At 40.6% G+C, this 22,371-nt stretch overlaps 1 protein-coding gene across 1 annotated transcript; it reads left to right on the forward strand.

Moving 5' to 3' along the window:
* Nucleotides 1-72: 72 nt before the first annotated feature.
* On the forward strand, nt 73-21,351 carry LOC306782772 (uncharacterized protein; the record flags this gene model as incomplete). Its single annotated transcript, XM_079276211.1, has 9 exons — nt 73-359; nt 1,551-1,605; nt 4,488-4,564; nt 4,865-4,999; nt 5,552-5,701; nt 6,580-6,634; nt 6,856-7,036; nt 20,029-20,117; nt 20,518-21,351. 9 exons carry the CDS (start codon nt 73-75, stop codon nt 21,349-21,351), a joined length of 1,863 nt encoding a protein of 620 aa, XP_079132337.1.
* Nucleotides 21,352-22,371: the final 1,020 nt, after the last annotated feature.

A 22,371-nucleotide genomic window follows, 5' to 3' on the forward strand; every position in this document is an offset into this window, starting at 1 on the left:
TGGGATCAACCTGTTTATTATAACAAAGATCTCCCTCTTCGTCGCGCGCAAGCCTGCTTTTTACGCACAACGATGAGCTCGGAGAAGCCAAACTTTCTGTCACAGCCGGTCGTGAAGAACGTTTTCATGTACCGAAACGGCGACCCTTACTACGACGCTCGCCGGATTGTGATAAACCAAAAGAGGGTGGCCAACTTCGACGGTTTGCTGAGAGAGGTGACCGGCGACATACAAGCCCCGTTTGGAGCGGTGAGAAACATCTACACACCGAGAGGAGGTCACAAAGTGGACTGCTTTGAGAGCCTGCAGAGCGGGGAGCAGTACGTCGCTGCTGGGAGGGAGCGATTCAAAAGACTTGAGTAAGACGAACTAACGTTTGGCTTCACTATTTTTCGAATGAGTTTCTCACAGTGTCTAATCCTAAATAATAGACATGCATGAATACTGTTGTTTTGCATACATACAACTGCAGGTGTCCAAAGACTATAACTTTAAGACCACGACTCAGTGGCCCATAGTGCTGAGTCACAGCATGGGGCAGATGAGATCAACACTCCACAGGAGCGTGCTCTGCTCTGGCCTAAAATGAAGTGCTTATACTGCAGATAATGAGATTTGTGCAGCAGGTTATTTGTAGAATGCAGTGGTGAAGAAGCGAAGTGGGAAGATATTCTGAAGCCAAGACGTGTGTGTACTGTCACTGTGTCACCATGTCAGGGAAAGTTGTGGGTTTTTGTATACATTATCTGCTGCAGAACCGGATATACAGTGCACAATAGTGCCCTTAGTCACCATCCTGTCGTTCCTCTCACTGCATACCATGGTGTTGCTTCAATACCCAGAGGGATTGTGTGGAAAATCAGATCTCAAGAGATGATGAATTCACAAATGATTCACCAACTAACTGTTTCCTTACAGTTAATGTGTTTGGGCACAATGAGGAGCTACATTACTTTGACCTGGCAGCAAAGCTAACAGCAGAGGAAACCCAAGATGATGGATATTTCATACTATAAATTAACATGTCAGCACATTTCCATCCCTGATTGATATGATATTCAAAAATAATCTCAGTTTGTGAGTTACAGACTACATCTGTTGAAAATCAGACAGCTGTGTATGTGTTAAAGAAGCCCAGTCGTGTGGCTGTAAGCTCCTGAGGTGCTGCTCCCTCCGGACTCGCCTGGTTGACGCGCTCGCTGCAGGCTAAACTACCTGTGAGGTGTGGTGCAGTCGACACATCACAGAGACCTTTGTATGATGATCTGTAGCTCATTTATTCTCGTCGTGGAAACAATTCACACGAAAGCCACTCTTTCCCACAATGCATTAAATGTGTAGCGTATGCGGTCAAAACAGTTTGCCCTTCCGGGGTCAAACACCTGACAAACACAGCGATTTAGGGACTTATATACCTGAGCCCAGGACAGGAAATACAGCGCCACCCAATGTACAAACAAAGAAATGCAGTGTTATTTATAATCTCATATTTGGCTCTAACAGTATGTTTCATTAATTGAGACAAATTTCCCTTTATGTTTTGTCTGTAGTTACCTACAGATTGGTTCAAGAAGGAAGAAGATGATGCAGACTCTTCCAATGCAGGTAAGGCAACATGTGTTGCTAAATCAAGCATGCCTTCTTTCATTTGATCAGAAAGTCAGTCAAGAAAGGTAAGTAATGTAACTAGTAAAGTAGTGAAGTAGCTGTAGCAAATTGCAGTGGTGTGTATTTGCTTAACTTGGCCCCCGTTTTATACAGATGAATTCATCCAGATCATTTAGGAACGGTTCCTAGTTAAATGTTTAAGTGTCATAAGAGTGAAGTGTAGTACGAGAAAAGTACTTTCTGTATGTTCTTTGGCATCATATAAACACAATCTGCAGAAATGGAACCTGTTTACATAATTTACATTCTCTTGTCAATCACTCAGAGAGTCTTGTAGTGCAGTAAGTCCCTGCATGCTCTTGCCAGAGAAGATCCTCAGGTTCCACGCTACCTCCTTTAGTTTTAGCAGTAAGAAGATCTTGAAGCATCATTTGACCGAGTCTGTCAGTCACTTGCTAACTCACTCAATCGCTGTGGACTGGACAACATGTAAACAGTGAGCCAGTATCCCAGCATCTCTACTAAGTCTTTGCCAGACACAAAAACATAACCCTCATTTTTTCCCCAAAACATCCAGCTGTGTAAACTCAGTTAACGTTTAGCCACATGAGAATGAATACCTTTAATCATAGACACATGTTCTATATTGTTGTTACTTTATTCCATTGTTATTTATTCATTCGTTTTTGTTTGGAGATGAATGAAACCCTACAATGGATATGTTATTCAAGACAGGGTTTAGTTACAGTATCCTTACGTAATCCAACTTTTTGAAATGAAACTGCCACTAAATGCAAGACACATGAGATTTGTCACAGTGTAACGGTTTTAGAAAGATCATTTCAGCAAGGTGTTATGTTTAGCATTCCTCTCTATTGTTCACTGGGAATAGTCACTTTGCCGTTGTCTCAATGGCCATGCATTATTGATTTATGGATCATAATCATCCCTCCTTTCGATGCATCTTTAATCACCAGCTGTGAAGTCTCAGCCAGAACAAGAGCAGCTCAAAACCTGCTTCAAGGGTGTATTGTTTCTAGTTTGAAAGTCAACTGCAGGTCTTCTTCCAAATTTGTATTTTTTTCTCCCCCATAATAAAATGGCATAATGGCGAATGAAACAACAAATAAATAGGGGCAAAAGCTTTTGATGCTGATTTTAATCAGAGTCATTGAAACACAAGGTCTTTCTCAGGATACTACAAGTGTGCTGCCCGTTCTTTTCTTTGACCACACACAGCTACCTCTCTCTACTGTACATGGTAATCAAACAAATATAATCAGGAACTGATTGGGAAATGATTTTGTCTTTTCACCGGCTATTTCAATTTAAATAAGCTTTGTTTTTCAGCTCTATAAGCTCATTAATCACAGATATCCTCAAGGGTTTATTGTTGCTGTTGCGATTACGTGGCGAGCATAAAAATAGCCAAGTTCGTTGACGAGGACCCTGCCCGCCCCCGCTACCCCACTTTACCTGCCTGATTGTGTAGATTAATGATGAGAACTCTTAGCCGGCTGGATGGTTGGCAAGTTTGCTTCTTTGTCCTTATTGATTTTGAAGCATTATAGGAAGGTCACTGCCATTCTGTGTGTGGCTCATTATGACCCCAGCTTGTGACAATAGTCCCTGTTATGAAGAAATTCTTCCTTTTATATTGCACACACAAGATCTTCTATTGTTCTTACATTCCCTTTTACCTTGAAATGTCCCTCTTTATTGCTCTATGTTTGATTAGGCGGCCTTGAGAGGACCCACTTCAAGCAGTGCTCAAGCCTGCTGGTTGCAGTAAACAGTGATACTGGTAGATTGCTGGAGTGTTCAAGTGAGAGGAGGATCATAGTGATATCCACCTCCAGTCAAGTCCTGGTTGTTCACAACATTATTTCATCTTAAATGAGCACTAACTTTGCGTATTAACCTAGCTGCTAGCATCTGCACTCTGTAGATGGAATCGAGTGGGTGTGGTATTTCCTCTGTTTGGGTTTCCTGTCACAGGTTACTGCTTAGCACTAACAGTACAACAAGCTTTTGGCCAAACATAATTTGTGTACACTAAAATGAGCTGAGGTGACATTTCCTTCCTGCTCTACATTTAAAGATCATGTGCTTATAAAAATCATTGTCGTGACCTCATGCCCTGTTACTGGTATACCCCTGAATGTGTCCCACACCTTTTTTTTAATGAAGTATGTTACTACTTCTGGTCTTCACACCTCTGTGCGTTACCGGGTGTCATGGGACAGGACCTACAGTGCTCACTCTTCGCAATCTCACAACCGTAAAAGGATTTCAGAAGGCTCATTCTTCTGCCGTCACAGAGACGAGAGGCAGATTATTTTTAGTGTGAACAATAGCTCTTTCTTTTTTTGCTGTCAGGGGGAAAAGCTTTTGGAGTTACACCAGCTTGGTTTTTGGTGCCGTTTATGTCTCGCAACAAAGAAAAAAAGATGCCAAACAGTTAAAGTGGATCGGTCACATTTGTTTGTGAATAAACATATTATTATCTACAATTATGATACAGAAAACTGTTGCCACTCCTGGTGGCTCTGGTTCTAAAAGCAGTTCTGACTCTAGAGGATATTCAGTATTAGCCCTGTGCTGGTCCCTAAAGCAAAAAAGTCCCCAAAGTTTGCACTGGTCTGTTGTTCCGAGTCTCCACTGGGAAACAAGAGCTGTCGTTAAATCCCAACTGGACACACTGATCTGCTAACAAGCTTTCAAAACAGTCTTAGGTATATCCATACACACACACACACACATACACACACACACACTTTTCTTTTAGTCTCTTTGCCCATACCAGATGTAGCTGTGTGCCACAAAATCTTAAATGATCTCTGAGCAGCTGTATGTTTGACATATTTCATCCTTTCCAGGCCAAACCACTGCCACCGAATCGAATCATTGTGTCAGCTCGATTTCTGAAACCCATCAAGGAGCCGTGTACAATTTTGTAAGTTCAATTTCCTCAATTTCCCACTTACCGTTTCATACTGTTTTTATTTTGCCTTCAACGTTTTCAGATTGTGTGTGTGTATATATAGATATATAGATAGATAGATAGAGATATATATCTATCTATCTATCTATCTATAGTAGTACGATAGATAGATAGATAGATAGATAGATAGATAGAGATATATATATACGTAGATATACACATATGTATATATATGTATACTTGACAAAGGAAACTAGTCTGTGTCAGTATCAGTGTGTATTTGCTTCAGCCATGTATATTTTCTCTACTTAGTATGGTAGCAAACGGCGATGTCTTAAACCCGGCCATGAGGGTGTTGATCCACCAGAGGATGCTCAGCCAGTTTGAAAGAATACTGGAGATGATCACAGAGAAGATGGGTTTGAGAGTCCTCGGGGGTGTCCGAAGGTAGGCCCACAAAAATGCTCACACGTTTTATATGGACTGTATCATTTCTGTTTTGCTGAAGGTACACTATGCAGCATTGTCAGTTGCTGATTGTAAACAAGCAGTTTTGAAAGTTGGCTCCTCCTTCGTGGCTCAGAGCCAGAGAGAGCGGCAGCACAGTGGTCACGCGAGCTGGTGTGCGAATGAGGAGAGGGAGCCTCATTACATTCTAAAGCATTTTTCTTTTTATCGGAAAACTGCATATTTTATTTTTCACAAAATAATCAAATTATCTCATAACATTTTCTAGCACTTTGCTGCGGACATTTGCATATTAATAAAAAATATATTTTATTCAAATTTTCATGTTACTAATTTTAAGATGGATGTTTTCTTGTGGTACATAAACACAGTGTGTTGACTCACAAAACCAACATGTTTGTTTTAATAAATGACCATATGATGATTAAAGGAGGATTTTCTTGACTTGACTTTAGTGCGTCTTGTTTTTACAAACTGGTAGAAACACATGACGGACACTGTCGGGCTTTTGACGTTGGTTCTGTTTCCCAGTCTCTACACCTATGAAGGCCACCCGGTGACTGATGGGAATCAACTGGAGTGCAGTCAGCTGTATGTTGCTGTGGGAAGAGAAAGGTTTAAGAAGCTGCCCTACAGTGATCTTCTTTTTACAAAACCCAGAGGGACAAGGAGAGTCAATGGGTAAGTCATCCAGTAGAAGAACATTTTCAATTTAATGTGGTTATTTTCCTCCTCAAACCTGTATATTAAAAGAAAAACGTGAAGGTGCAGTGTGTAGGATTTGATGGCATCTAGCGGTGAGGTTGCAGATTGCCACCAACTGAAAATTCTCCAGTGTGCCAAGCGTTGAGGAGAACAACAGCAGCGAAAACACGAATGGTAATATAGAGCCAGTGTTTGGTTGAAACACGGCGGTCTGCTTTGTGAAGAGGACCAGCTCCATATGTAGATATAAACGGCTCCCGACAATTCTTATTCTCAGGTGATTATACACGAAAGAAAACATATTTATTAATATCTTCAATTTCTGCCAATAGATCCCCCTAAATACCACACACTGTTCCTCTAAACTCACTTTCAGAATATCTTTGAATTTCCTGAAAAACTCTGTAAACAATTACCTTATATTGAGCAAGGTAACTAAGGTCACTAAGGTTCTAAGAGCGATCGGATTGTATCTCACTGTGTTCCAGTGTGGCAATTAATTACTTCTCCAGGGTTAATATCTGCTTTCCAGTTTCCTAAACCCAACATCCTGTTGCTCCAAATAGACTTTTAAGGATGTATAACTTGCTACATGTAAATACAAGTGTAGCCTTTCTTCTGTAATGTTTGAATAATCTTTAGAAAGGAACAAAGATCATCAGAAAGAGAATGTATACCATATCACATGCATCCACACAAAGCTACAGTATCTTAAACACACTTTATTTGTGTATATTCATAATTTAGGTATTTAGTTCTATTGTAGTTTCACATTTCATTTCAGATTCCTTTGTCCATTAATGGCAAACACTCTGTCATGTATTTATGTTAATACAAAATTGCTTTGTTCACAGAATGAAAGCTTACTCGCTACCACCTATCTCCAGATTCTCCAAGCAAAATGGAAATGTAAGAATTACACGTGCCTTTGACATCATTTATTTTGGTTATTGTGTTTAGTTTCAAATTGGAAATCAGAAATTCAACATTTTCATAGCTGGCATACTTGACGTTGTTTATATAAACCAGCTTGCACAGAGACAATTGGCACAGATTGAAATTTGAGTTTATTGTTGGTCATGTTTTCCACAAGTTTCTCATCAATTGAACTGGACTTGTATTTCCTCCAGAGTAAGTCTATGGTCAGATGCAGTGATAGTGGTGATGGAAACGCTAAGGCCTCTCCTCCAAGCCACAATGGCAGCAAGGGTCACCTGTCCTCCATCGTCAGAGAGATCTCTCAGACCAGACTCATGTTCTTCAGGAAGAAGAGGAGTGGACAAAGCATGACCCTCGGCATCTCTGATAATGGTAATGCAGAAACATATCGAACGGTATGAAAAGGAATACCAATGCAGTGTGGTGGAAGTGGCTTTGGCTCTGCGCTCCTGGGGGGGGGGGGGGGGGGGGGTTGGGTTGCGGCGAGCTCACCTGTAGGCATTAGTCACAAGCACACGTCGATAGTGTTTATAACTCTCACTGCCAGAGGGAGGAAATCAAAGTTCCACCCTGCAAGTCAAAAGCGGAAGAGAGTTTGAGTGTATCTGTGTGCTTCTGTTTCTCAATCCCTGATGAAGTGAATACTTGCGGGGTTGTATGCTTACATGTGTGGCTGCATGTGCTTGTGCAGTCAAGACGATGAGTGCCTGGCTTAAGACACTTCTCACAAGAATGTCACATCCCATAAGAGCTGCCTTTTAAAATCTCTGTCTTCTCCCACACATCATTTCCATAAACATGTGCACAAACAGGGCTTGTATACAGTAATACAAGGTAATATGATATCAGATGATGTAATGCATGGCTTTTTTAAAACTTATGTAACCTGCTGCAACATTTAATGCCCACAGAGTGGCGCTGTTGCTCTGCAAAAAAGTAGAGCAAGAAATGTTGAAAGTAGGTCTTTGCATGATGACATTAACTACTATTATAAGAAACACATTACGTCATCTTGTGGGCTTGAGATATTTCAGTGTTATAATGTCCGACAAACTCTTTTCACCTCTAAATATTAAGATGTTTTGTTGCTCTGGGTTCCTTCAGATGTTTGCCGTGAATAGTATATACATTGTAGATATATACAGATTTATCCATTGTGAGAAGGAGTTGAGTTTTATTTGTCTTTTTGAAAACAAAATATTACAGTAAAAGGGATTTTCTGCAGACTGCTGCTGACCTTGTTATAACTCATACTGCGGTACGAACCACCATTACGTCATCTCTGGCTCATGATAGATGTTGCCTGTTTGCTACTCTGGCAGGAGTCTTGACAGCTGAAGCCCAAAGGAGCGTGGAGAATTGTGTCTGTGGTTCAGGGGAGCTGGCATTTTGCATCAAGAGAGGGATCAGGAATGTGTGTGCGTTCGTCTTTGTCTGCATTTGAAACCTGTAATGTCACCCTCAAAATCCTCAGAGCATCAGAGGCATGTCATATTACGGGGTAGAGAAAACATGTTGCATTATTGGTCCCCTTCGGTGACATTGCGCAAAGATTAAATTAACAAACGGACAGCTCGGAAAACAAGAGCAGGCATCAGAAAAGATTGTTTGAAAGGCTTGGAGAGCGTATGACATTTTCATGCACCGTTCACTGTTTGACCTATAAAGTCTTTTTTCAAATGTGTCATGTTTACAAGAAACAATATTTATTGATTTGTCTGGCTTAGTAGCTAGGTGTAGTCCATGTAATGCAGTCTCTGCGTGGCAGTTGGTTTGTCTCTGTCCATGGTGCTGAACAAAGCTTTTGTAAGATTCAGCAGGTTGAGGTGTCCTAAAGGAATCTCCGATATTTCCTCGTCTTTTCTCCCAAGGCAAACCAATGCTAAGATGCTATTTGTGCATTCGGCTTCTCAAAAGCAAACAAGAGTTGAAATCATAGTTGCCCATTGGCTCACCAAAAACAATTTGTTTATGTACCCATTGACTTTTACATTTAGGGTTGCGTTCATGTTTGTCCAGTTTAGCTTCTCAATAGGGACACAGTGTTCATATCCCCTTTGTTTTCATGATTCACAGCAGCACGGAGGTGTTTTTAGAGTCCCTTTGGGAAATCCTGCCCTGGCTGGGTATCAGGTAAACACATCCCAATCTGGTGCCAAACAGAACACAGACAAAAAAAAATGCTTACTGACAGAGGCTGTGGAAAGAACACAGCATGACACCCACACTTCAGACATCTGGTGTGCTGGAACATTGGAATGAAAACAACAGATTATTATAAAGGTGTCATGGCATTATCATTGTTTTTGTGAGAGAGTGAGGGGTAGGAAATTATAGAGAGATGTAATGCTTTAAAAGAAGCAAGTGATGGAGAGAAAAGACAAATGAGACAGAGTGACCTCATAACTCGAGATTCTCCCTCTGTTCAGTTTAGTGTGTGTGTGTCAGTACGCCAGTCTCCATTATTCACTGTCTATCAGCTGCTGGAAGCCAGACTGAAGATAACTCCAGCAGTGTCTGTCTGGTGTATTGTAAAGCTTCTGACTTTGTTGCTTCATCAGAGTGAACACAGTGGTGAGTGACAGCAAAGACTAGGGGGAGGCAGTGCGACAACTCATGCAGCAAAGGTCACGGAATGAATCTGAACTATAACAAAGACATTTGGCGTAAAATACTTCACCAACAAGACACCTGTCCTATACGCTTCACCCAACAGAGTTATATTTTATGGCAGCCATTTTTTAAGGACAATGATTCGTCCAATTTAGCCAGTAATCAAAAACACATTCATGTTCAGGTTGTATATAACAAGTCAACAGTTGTTGCTAACCTCAAAATAGAAATAGGATGTTTATCAGTGTTCTCTTTCTTAAAGGGCCTGGGTGACCAGTTCAGTTAATGCTTCCCTTGAGAAGAGAGGAGGGAAGATGAGAAGTAAAAAGAGAAGCAGCAGGAATGGGAAAACAGAGAAGAATAAAAGATAGAACAAGGAAATCATTTCTTTGCAGGGGAGGGGAGATAGGATGTAATGAGAAGGGAGGATAAAAGAGAAAGGTTGACGAAGAGGGAATAAAGAGGTAAGATGATGGAGGCAGGAGAACATTATGAGGAAGGAGAAAAGAGAAAAGAAGAGTACAGGTAGAATCAAATAGTGAGTAACCGGAGATGGTGTAGCATAAGCATTGAGTGGAGGAAAAACGATAGAGGGATGGGGTGGGTTTGGAATAATTGCCTTTCATTTGGATAATCTCTCCATTTAGAGTCATCAGAGCAGCATTTTACTTGTCCCTGCCCCTTGCTGGGACCAAATTGCTGCTCTGAAAATCAACAAAAGAGCCTTGCACTTCAAGAAGGACGGACAGACAGAAAGGTATGGACAAGTGAAATGAAAGGGGAAGAAAGAGGGAAAGCACAACAGAAGGGGTAGATGAAGGGTCTACTGATTATGTGGACTCTTACATGGATTGTATGTGCATGCATTAGTAAGGGGGCTTTCTGATTTGCAAAACTGTGTGTGTCCTTTTCAAGTCTACTCAGACCATGATTGGTATCTGCCAAAATAAGCAAATTGTCCCTCTTTACATCATGGCAGGAATTAGTCCAATAACTCTACAGTGTTGGGGTCTGACCAAATGGCTTCAACATGTGCTGTGAACAAAGAGAATCAGGCCTTCCCTTTTTCAAGCAAAGGTTTCATCCTGATTGTGGTTTGATGAGAGCAAACCTCCTCTGAAGGAATTCACACTAGGGTGTGAATTTCCCCCCCCCCAAAAAACCATGGTCACCTGAATGCACCGCTGCAATCTCATTGGCCGAAGGCCAAGAGACCCCAGGACCCCTGTGGTTCAACCACTGTCCAACAAAACTGCCTGCAGATCACACCTCCTTGCTTTTCCACCAATCCCTCCGGGGTAGAAGGAGGCACGCAAACGCTCTCTTCCCTCTGGACTTCGTCCTGGAACAAAAGATGCAACGGGCTCGTCTCTCCCCCCCCCAGCACCACGCTGACGACGGAAGGCCCATGAGGACCACAGGCCTCATCAAACCCTCTGGCAGGAAGACAAGGACGAACCCCCTCTCTCCGCCGACGATTACCGGGAGGAACGAAACGACGTTACCTCAGCCGACGTTCACCCACAGGCCTCATCAACCACTCCGGCAGGAAGACGTCTAATCCTCTCCTGACCGATGATTACCGGGAGACGCACGGACCACGTCGTCTCAGCCGAAGTTTCACTGTCCCCGCTGCAGCGAGAACAGATCGGACCCGCGCTTGCTCCAGAGCGAGCTGCGCCACAGAGGACCGACCCCGCGCCGCTCAACGCCGCGCCGATGTCCGCCGAGCCTGCGTCCACTCCAGAGCGAGCCACGCTACTGGGTGCGTCCGACTCCTGAACACCGAGCTACTCACAGTCTGCGCCCGCTCCGAGAGCCGCGCTCCCGAGTCAACACTCGAGGACTGATCGATTCCCATCACGGGAACGAGCCCCATCGAACGAAGCTTCTCACAGTAAGATTCATGGTATCTGGGCTTAGCTTAGCTTAGCATAGCTTATTCATTTATGTGTTATTACTCCTGTTGTGTTAAATCACTGTCTTGTTACACCGCGCAATCAACGCGGACCACGGACCCCCGCTATATTATGTATTGCCTGCTGTAACTGTATGCATTAGGTCCTTCGCTGCGAGTGAATGGAGAGGTTGTGTATTGTCACTGAAAGACTGAACCTATGGTGGCCAGACCTTCGTCTCGCCGACCGAGTTTCGGGGTGATAGGAAACAATGCTCTCATCTCACCGCAGTGATAAGGGTCTGTTTTATTTGGGATTTATTTTCTCTATATATATATATATATAGATCTATATATCTCGATCTATATATCTCGATCTATATATATATATATATATATATATATATATATATATATATATATATATCTCGATCTATATATCTCGATCTATATATATATATATATATATATATATATATATATATCTCGATCTATATATCTCGATCTATATATATATATATATATATATATATATATATATATATATATATATATCTCGATCTATATATCTCGATCTATATATATATATATATATATATATATATATATATATATATATATCTCGCTATGTATATATATATATATATCTCGCTATGTATATATATATATATATCTCGCTATGTATATATATATATATATCTCGCTATGTATATATATATATATATCTCGCTATGTATATATATATATATATCTCGCTATGTATATATATCTCGCTATGTGATATATAACTTCAGAAAATTAGACAAGCAGTCAGTGCCTCCACATCAACCACAGGATATGTGTTGTCCCGATCTCTGAATAACATCCATTCAAATATCATGACACAATTTCACTCAATCGACCGTAGAAGCCTAGAAGACATTATACAACATCTGAAGTCATCCTCCTGCTGCTTGGATATTCTACCAACACACTTTTTCAAAAATATTTCAAACTGCATGACCACTGATCTCTTACATATTGTAAACACATCCCTTCTCTCAGGTGTCTTCCCACAAGCCCTAAAAACAGCAGTTATTAAACCGCTCCTAAAGAAGGCTAATTTAGACTCCGCAACGATGAAAAATTATAGGCCAATATCAAACCTCCCATTTTTAAGTAAAATAATTGAAAAAGCGGTTTTCCAACAGCTGACCAACTTCTTGGCCGTAAATAACTGCTTTGATGTTTTCCAGTCAGGCTTTCGACAGCACCACAGCACTGAAACTGCTCTTGTTAAGGTTTTCAACGACATCCACTTAAACATAGACAATGGCAGAAGTTCAGTCTTAGTGTTACTGGATCTCAGTGCTGCATTCGACACGGTCGACCATGCCATACTCCTAGAAAGACTAAACATCTGGGTGGGACTCTCTGGCACAGCACTTAACTGGTTTGAATCCTACTTGAAGGATAGAGAATACTTTGTGTCTGTAGCTGATTACACATCAGAGCTGACTAAAATGACATGTGGTGTTCCCCAAGGTTCAATACTGGGGCCTCTTCTGTTCAACATCTACATGCTTCCACTAGCTCAGATTATGGAACGCAACAAAGTGTGTTATCATAACTATGCAGACGACACACAAATCTACATAACGATGTCACCAGGGGACTATAATCCCATACAAGGGCTGGGTAACTGCATTGAACAAATAAACATCTGGATGTGCCAGAATTTTCTTCAATTAAACAAAGATAAAACAGAAGTAATTGTTTTTGGTACCAAGGATGAACAATTGAAAATCACCGCTCAGCTTCAGTCACTGATGTTAAAACCCACAAACCAAGCCAGAAATCTAGGTGTAGTTATGGATTCAGACCTCAACCTGAACAGCCATATCAAGACAATTACAAAATCAGCCTACTATCACCTGAAGAATATATCAAGGATTAGAGGACTTATGTCTCAACAGGATTTGGAAAAACTTGTCCACGCATTTATCTTCAGCAGACTGGACTACTGTAACGGTGTGTTTACAGGTCTCTGTAAAAAGTCCGTCAGAAAGCTGCAGCTGATTCAGAACGCTGCAGCTCGAGTCCTCACTAAGACCAGGAGGGTGGATCATATCACCCCAGTTCTGATGTCTTTGCACTGGCTTCCTGTCCAACAAAGAATTGACTTTAAAATCCTACTGTTGGTTTACAAAGCACTGAATGGTTTAGGGCCAAAATACATCTCTGATCTGCTGCTGCCTTACGAACCATCCCGACCCCTCAGGTCGTCTGGGACCGGTCTACTATCTGTTCCCAGAGTCAGAACTAAACATGGAGAAGCAGCGTTCAGTTTTGCTGCTCCACATATCTGGAACAAAGTCCCAGAAAGCTGCAGGTCTGCTGAGACCCTCAGCTCATTTAAATCAAGATTGAAGACTTTTCTGTTTGCTGCTGCCTTTAATTGAACCACATTCAATTAATATATTAATCAATTTCCTGCATTTCTGCATTTTACTATTGCATTTTATTTCTTACACTGTTCTTAATTGCTGTTAAATCTCATTTTCGCCTTATGTTTTGATGCTTTTAATGGTTTTAAAAGGACTGCACAATATATCGCCATTTCCTCCGGGACCGAGTTCGTGCAAGGCGTACACTATAAAACGCAGATCGGCAGAGATCTTTTCCTGACGTGGTTTGTGTGCGAGTAATTGCAGAATTGCGGCAGTGTATGGTTGATTGCGTGCAGCGTAATGTCTCAGGGAGACATGTGAAAATTACCTTATCAAGACATCAAGTCTCCGGACACCAGGATTGTGGGTAGCGTCCAGTGAAAAAACATGATATCTCTGCTTAGAGTATCCTCGACGGAGTTTCTGTACGAGAGCGCAAATCTTGAGTTAACCGATGAATCGTTGATAACGGGCGAAGTTTAAAAGAAAGTAGCAGAGGACAGGTCCAGAGCAGAGGCCTTGGCTACTTCAATTATTGTTTCAATGTATGTTTTAAATCTCCTCTACTTTTTGTGAAAATTACCTTATCAAGACATCAAGTCTCCGGACACCAGGATTGTGGGTAGCGTCCAGTGAAAAAACATGATATCTCTGCTTAGAGTATCCTCGACGGAGTTTCTGTACGAGAGCGCAAATCTTGAGTTAACCGATGAATCGTTGATAACGGGCGAAGTTTAAAAGAAAGTAGCAGAGGACAGGTCCAGAGCAGAGGCCTTGGCTACTTCAATTATTGTTTCAATGTATGTTTTAAATCTCCTCTACTTTTTATGACTGAATTTGATTTCTTACACTGTTTCTTTAATTGTTTTTAAATCTCCTTTTCTTTTGCCTTATGTTTTGATGCTTTTAATGGTTTTATGTGAAGCACTTTGAATTACCTTGTTGTTGAAATGTGCTATACAAATAAACTTGCCTTGCCTTGCCTTGCCTATGTATATATATCTCGCTATGTATATATATCTCGCTATGTATATATATCTCGCTATGTATATATATCTCGCTATATATATATATATATATATGTATATATATCTCGCTATATATATATATATATAGATATATATACACATCTATAGATATGTATATATGATATATATACATCTATAGATATGTATATATGATATATCTATCAGCTTTTACACTATATGGCTGGATTGCTTTCCTTTGTGTCACATCACTATATACCCGATACCAACTGGGTCTTTCTCATGTTGGCCACAGCCGTACCATCATTAAATGTTCTAACAAGACTCTGGCCAGTGACTGGAGCACACTTGCTGAGTGGCACCATTTTATAATTGCCATTTAGATTTACTACCCATGTTGTTTTACACCCCGCCATAACTCAGCCATGTGCTGAGTGGGTTAAATCAGCTGGGTGTAAATAAGCACTACAATCTACTGTATGGTGATATACAGGCAGTGTTGTGTGAAGTGATTTAGGTACATTAAGCAGTAAGTCAAGTGTTTATTTAACACTGCAGAGCTAATCCGCTGAAAGTATAATTGGCTTGTGTAGGCCATGTCAACAAGGGTTATTTACAGGGGATAATGGGTGGTGATACTGGGCAGAGCACGGCAGGGCGCGGTGTGAGCGTGGCAGGAAGTGGAATGCACTGGTAGGGGAGGCAGGCTTGGGAACCAGAGAGTATGATCCACTGTGGGCACAGGAAGACAAGGTAAATGCAGGTAAGAGATAACAGTAGGAAAGAATACAAAATAACGAGCAGCCGAGAACACCTAACTATCACTGTGGTTGCAACGACAATCTGGAGATGTGATGATGGAAAGGCGTGGTAGATATGCTGTTGAGTAGATTAGTTGATGGAAGGCAGCTGTGTAGACTGGACAGGTGAAGTGAATGAGTAGTAATCAGGAGGGAGCCGGGAGGAGACCCGGTAGGAGACACGCCCACAAAACACACAGCGACAGACGGTGCAAAACAAGAGGCACAGGTGTAGAGGGAAAACAGGAGACACTGCCTGGCTGTGACAAATACAGTGTGTATTAAAACAGTGATTGGTACTACAACCTCTGCCATTTAGGGATTGATTTTTCAGAAGTGGCGTTGAAATAAAGATTCTACTATTCCTCATCCCCCCCAAAAAAAAGCTTCCAATGACCATGGAATCCAAAACATTTCCAAGAACACTCGTCACAAAGTCACTCAAAAGATGGGTATGGTCTGAACAAGGGGTCCCCTTGCCTCCTTGCCTCCTTGCCCCTAAACCACATAAATTTTCAGTCGAGGATCACTGTATCCCAGTTTCAAACATTCCCATTCACTTGTTCACTCACTGAGAATGGAGAATCCTTGACCTTTTTCGTCACCATCAATGCTCCCAAGATTTAAATCAACAGCGCAAACACACATGCTACTCAAAGAAAGGAGAATCCTTCCTTTTCAGTCGCCGTCAAAGCTCCTATACGCTACAGTTACGTGGCAGTCGTTCTTTGTTGCTAAAACCCTTATTTTGAAAAGACATGCAATGAGTGTGTATTGTCACGCAAAAATTAAGCTAGAGGGGTACGTAAAGCGTCATAGTTTGAAACTTAGTGCCATTGACCAAGCTGCGTTTGATGCATTGGTGTGAGAATGTGTTGACAGGGATGACGTATGTTTGCAGGCCGGAGTTGGCATGACTATGGTTCCCTTGACAAAAAGCCAATGTGATTTTTCCATTGGATTTGGAATTATTGCAGAAAATAAGCTCTGTGGAAAACAAACATTCATGACACTTGCACGTTTTGTTCAGCAACATGATCTACACAAATTAACACCACTTTTATAGTTTTGGAAGCTTGAATTATAATAAGCATCAATAAAGGGCAAAGGTTATACACGTACTACACACTAGTGTCATGATGTAACCTCACCACCACTAGCTAATGGTGGACTCGTGTTTGGCTCATTGAGCAACTTGTTAGGCCGCCTTCACACCATATAACACAAGATTGTGCACAAAAGCATGGCATCAACAGTACGATATTTTGACATTTTCAATGCTCTTTTTGAGCTGAAAACCCTCACTGATATGGTTTTCTAGAAGTGTCTCCAGACTGAAAAGAGCTTTATTCAGTTCAGTAGGTTTTCCCAGAAGTGCCACAGCACTGAGAACATCTTGACCTGTTCAAAATGACATAACAGCTTTTAGAGAAACTGGAATAATGATTTGCAGAACATTCAAGGAAAGGTTTATTCGCTGCTGTTAAAAGCAACATATGCATCCTCAGTAAACATATTTGTGGTTCCCGTTGCCATGAAATATAAAATGGGTTCATGCCCTTGTCTGCAACATGTTTCCTGGGGAGTTAAGAATGTGATGTTACTGTATGGATTGAACTCGGAAGTGGAAAAGCTTTTAAACATGATTTTAGACCCTGCAAGTCTCTACTGGACAGTTTTTCCCCCTACAACACTGCAGTAGAGGACTGAAGAATACACTGATGTAATGCACATCAACATTGTGTCATTGGCTGATGATTGACAACAATCCCTTACATCCTGTAGGATTGAGTTGATGAATAGAAATCATACATACAGTCTTTCGTCGAATAGTATTTACATCATGCTACCTAGTGTGCACTGCACACTCGATTCGCCCAGTGTGTTAGGGTTGCCAGTATTGGATGATCAAATGGAAACACAGAACAAAGCAATGCTGCACAATATAACTCTATGGAGCTGGAGAGTGGACACAGAGATCAGATCACCTGGTTTCTTTTATTGATTTTTTTTGTTTCGTCATACAAACCAGTTCCCTAAAACTAAAATCTGCAGCAGTAAGGCAGAATATGTGTGTATGTGTGGTAGGAAAGAAAGAGAGAAATAGTTAGTTTTTAGAGAAGTGGGAGGTTGTTGTAGTTTACTACCTGCTATTATTTCATCTTTAGTTGTGTGATTGCAGTGCAGTGCAGTTATTACATTTCTCTGGAACAACATTCTTTTATAACGTTACCTTTCATGACAATGGCAGCTGGAGACATTCATATGAGTAATTGTACACACTTACAGTTGCATCCTCGTTTTGCCTCTCATTGATGGATGAGATGTAGCACGACTTTAGAAGTGCGGGTGTGCTCTGTCGAAGTTTGTTTGACAACAGTGTGTAAGGGAAAGAAGGCCTTTGTGTGTGTGGGGTGTGTGTGTGTGTGTGTGTGTGTCTTTGCCTGACTATGAAAGAAAAAACGAGACCGACAGACACATATTCAGATTTACACACACGCACACACACACACACACACACACACACACACACACACACACACACACACACACACACACACACTATGAAGTAATTTCCCATCACCAATCGACTGGATTTAATGAAGATCAAGAAAGGGAGGTTCTAAATATTGTGTTTAATTTGATTTAGCATTTTCATGAGCCGGTGCCTCATCCTCAAATCATGTTAAGATGTTTAGAGTCGTTGCGGCTCATCCACTGCTTACTGCTTACACTCAATTGCTTGGCCCTCGCTGTTAATGAATGCGGGCAATTTCCATAAAATATTCTTAAAGAGGTCCGATATTATTACCATAACGTTTCATCTCCCACCATAGCTAAACTTCAATCAGTTTTGCATTTGAAATGCATTAACTGTCTCCATAAACTCTTCTAATCTCTACCCGAGTCATTTTTCTTCTTTAACTGGTACGTGTAGAAAGGGAAAATAATATTAAAGACATTAATTACACAGTTTTTTCCTCACTCTTTTGCTGCTTATTTCTGATTGGGAATTTCAGTCGCATCCATTGTTTCACAACAAGTGTGTAATTATGCTGTTTATCAGAGCGTATAGTTGTATTCCGCTTATGATGTTTAGGGTTAATTACTTCAAGCCCTTCAAGAAAAACTGAAAAAAAAAAAAAAAAGTAATAATTTTGCACTCCAACAAACCTGCCTTGCTGGGCTGATTGCTTCAATGGAAATGAGTGTGTAGCTACTGAGCTGTGATGTCTTCATTTAAACACCAACATCCACGATATCACTATGTGGTTGTTTAGGCAGTACACAATGACAGGTGATTCCTTTGGGGGACTGGGCAAGATGTTCTTGTCTTGCAGACTGCTATTACGGCAAATATATATATATATTTTTTTTCTTGTCTCCAATCCACTCTCCTAATGTACTTTTTCAGTCTGTCTGACACATCTTGTCTTGGGCAGAATTATTTAGACTGCAGCTTGCAACAATGTTGATAAGAATATAGGAAATTAAAAAAGCTTTCGCAGACTAAACAATGGATTTCTCCATATTGAAAATAAATGATGGGGCCCATTTCTTCTTTCAAATCAATGTTGACTGCCTACTCTTAAGTTGAAAGCCAGTGTCGTAGATAAACCGCAACACTGGTTGTGAGGACTTGAAGGAACTCTTTTAATGTTTGTGAGTTACATCTACCTTAAAGGGGATTATTAGGACGATTACTGCGGTGGTGATAATTATAACGATGATGAAGATGATCTAATTCTGAATCTTTTCACAACCTTGAACTGCCCCGCCATACTCATCCCCTCCCCTCACAAGCTTACAAAGTGTTTTTTGGCTCTCTCTGCCACACTTCCATTGTCTGGGCAAGTTGTTTACTTGGCTGAGATGGTCTTGGGTGTTTTTCTTCTTCTCCACCAGGTGTCAGTCTTGTTCTGTGTTTTGGTCAGGAAAGACTGAAAACAACTGTGGTATAAAAGATGTATAATTTCAATAACTGGATGATGAATAAAAGCTCCCTTATTTATAGGAGGGCTTTTTTTGTGATTTCTGGAATGATGTAATCGGCTCTGACTGGGCTTAGGGTCCTGAAAAGTATTCAGCAATATTCCTTACATTAAACCTGTAATATTGCATGAGGGAATGGAAAACAAAATACTTAACAAGAGTGCCATGATTCGGAATTAACCAGTGCATAGCCTAGTTGGGATTTTTTTTACGTTAAATTCATGTTGAGATGTGCAGAGTTACTTGCTGCATTTGATCATTTTGACCTTCTACAAAACAGAATGTTGAATCAAGTCATGTCTTTGATGCATTTCATAGCATTTTATTACCTCCGTCTCTATTTCGTCTGATATGGCCAAGAGAAGTCTCTTTAAGCCTATGTGAGATGTAATAAATGTTGATGTATTTACACCAGGATGACATCCATAATCATCCTTCTTGTTATATTGCCCCTAATAAGCCAATTCAGCGCACACTGTCATACATTTGGATGAGACAACGAGATGTCTCGATCCCATAAAGTCACACTGAAACGTACTTTATTCAATCCCTTTTTTTAAACAGACTACTTTTCTCTGAAATAATCCTGCGTCTCTCTTCAGCTTTTTGCTCAGGTAATGTAATTGTGTTCTCTTTCTATTACCAGATGACCTGGAATCAAAGGCTGATGATGGGAACACGGAGGACAAGACCCCCCAAGACCAGCCAGCTGAGGAGGTAGAAACAAGCAGCACTGAATATAACATACTGTTAGAGGAGCAAGTAATGCCATCTTTGTAAAGAGGTGACGGTGTACACTTGTAGAATGATGATGAGTCTGCTCTAGTTTTGAAGATGCTGATTTTCATATTATCTATTTCACCTACTTTTACTTTGCTTTAAAATACATAATTCATATAAATATCACCCATAGTATGTTAGGCATATTGATTGACATGCCATTAAAAGGGTTTTGAAAAAATACAGAGTGCTTTGGCTCCTCTTGATTTGTATCGCAAATGATAGGGATACCTCTTTCTTTCAGGAAAGTGTATGTCACAGGGGGAATGATTGTAACAATGCAATTACATTGTATGCCTGTTTAAATATTTAGAGCCACAGTATAAATTGTTTCCGTGGTATTATTGCATTACAGAATTCTGCAGATGATGCTACAAAAGCCGCAGAGGAGAATGGTGAAACGGCAGGAGATAAGGAGGAGGCTGTTGCTGAAAACACCACAGAAGAAGACCCCTCCAGTAATAAAGATGAAGTGAAGGAAAACCAGGAAAGAATTGGTGAAAAAGAAGGAGGGGAAGATAAGGAGGAAAATAACGAGCTAAATGAGGAAAAAGGGGGATCAACAGCGGGATTTGAGGAGAAGGAGGAGGAGGAGGAGGCGGTAAAAAAAGAAGTACAGGAGGTGGTCACAGATGAGAGTAAGGAGGAGGTTAAATGTGAGGAGCAGGGGTCCAGCAGTAGCAACAGCGATATGACCCAGGACAGTAAAGAGAAAGCGGATGGAGGCCATACATCTTCTGAGGGCGAAACGGATGAGCGAGACAGAAATATAGAAGAAGAGGAGCAAGATAAAGACAGTGAAAAGGGGGAGAAAAGCAGTGAGGACAAAGTTAATGATGAAGACATGGGGGAAGAACAGAAAGAGACAGAAAACAGCAGTGACCAGGAAAAGACTCCTTCAGATAACGAGACAAAAGAGAACGATAGAAATAGGGGGAGTGAAAGTAACCAGGATCAAGCTGTGAGCAAAACAAAAGAGGGAGCTACCAAGGAGGCAGGACAAGAAAAGAGAGACGTGAATGGAGAGGTCAGTGGAGGAGATGATGAAGTGGAAAGTGGAACAGAGCAGGACACTGTCGAGAATTCAGCCAAAGATGCCGCACCAAATGGAGAGAAAGTGGATAATGATGAAGGTAAGATGATAACAGGAAATAAGGATGAGGAAAGAAAAGAGAAAGTCGTTGGATGAGCGGAGCGGAGAATAGTAAGCAATACTTTACGATACTATTTTTAAATCATGAAGGTGACGGAGCAAAGAAAAAGCAAGTTTTACTCGACAGCCATGTAGAGTCAGCACTGAAAAGTAAACCGGGTCCCAAATGTCAAGAAAGCAATAGAAGCTTTGACAGCTTAATGATGTCAGCTACAAAAACACCATCACAACTTCAGGCTAAAAGCTGTTATTCAAAACATTATTCATCACTATCATGTCAGAAACGGGTAAAAGAAATTAAAGCTTATATATTCTTATTTTTAATTAATACATACTGTCACCTTGTGGGCTGCTTCATCGTTTCAGTAGACACTGTCTGTGAGCACTGTAGTGAGATGCTGGGAAATTGAAATGTAATTACAGTCATACAATGTTTAATAAATATATATATATTTTTAACAGGTATGATTATACTTGTTTATTTTTAAGATGCTTTTTGTATGTATGGTATATTTCCCAAAACAAGTGATACAAATTAACTTTTGTAAGTACAATAAGCTATGTGTACTATTGTAAGCATACTGTCTGCATCTGCATGTTATTCCAAATCATAATCCTTCATTATGTTGTCATTACGTCTTAAGATGTCTGTTTATTTATGTCTATCTCCTACCATAAACATAAAAGAGAAAAGTGAGGCACCTTTAAAGGATGCTTTAATAATACAGACTTTACTTGCTGTCACTTCATTATAACCATGTGTAATCAAATTTGTCAAAAAATAATAAAAAATAATGCTTAGAGTGTGATAATACTAGCTTTTTTGTGGCGGTGGATCTGATCATTATTGACTTTACTTCAGACAATGTTTGTCAAATTGGACAATCTATTTGAAATGTATTAAGATAAACATTCATGTTCTCTTGAGCCACTACTGCTAGAACTTTTTTTTTTTAATGCTGTATTGGTAAGTACTTTTTCATTTTGTTTAATTATTTGACTATTATTTGCTGAACAGTGGCCCCAAATCCAGCACAAACAGAAACAGTGATGGTG

This window comes from Melanostigma gelatinosum, assembly GCF_949748355.1.
Source record: "Melanostigma gelatinosum genome assembly, chromosome: 9".
In the NCBI taxonomy this organism is placed as follows: Eukaryota; Metazoa; Chordata; class Actinopteri; order Perciformes; family Zoarcidae; genus Melanostigma; species Melanostigma gelatinosum.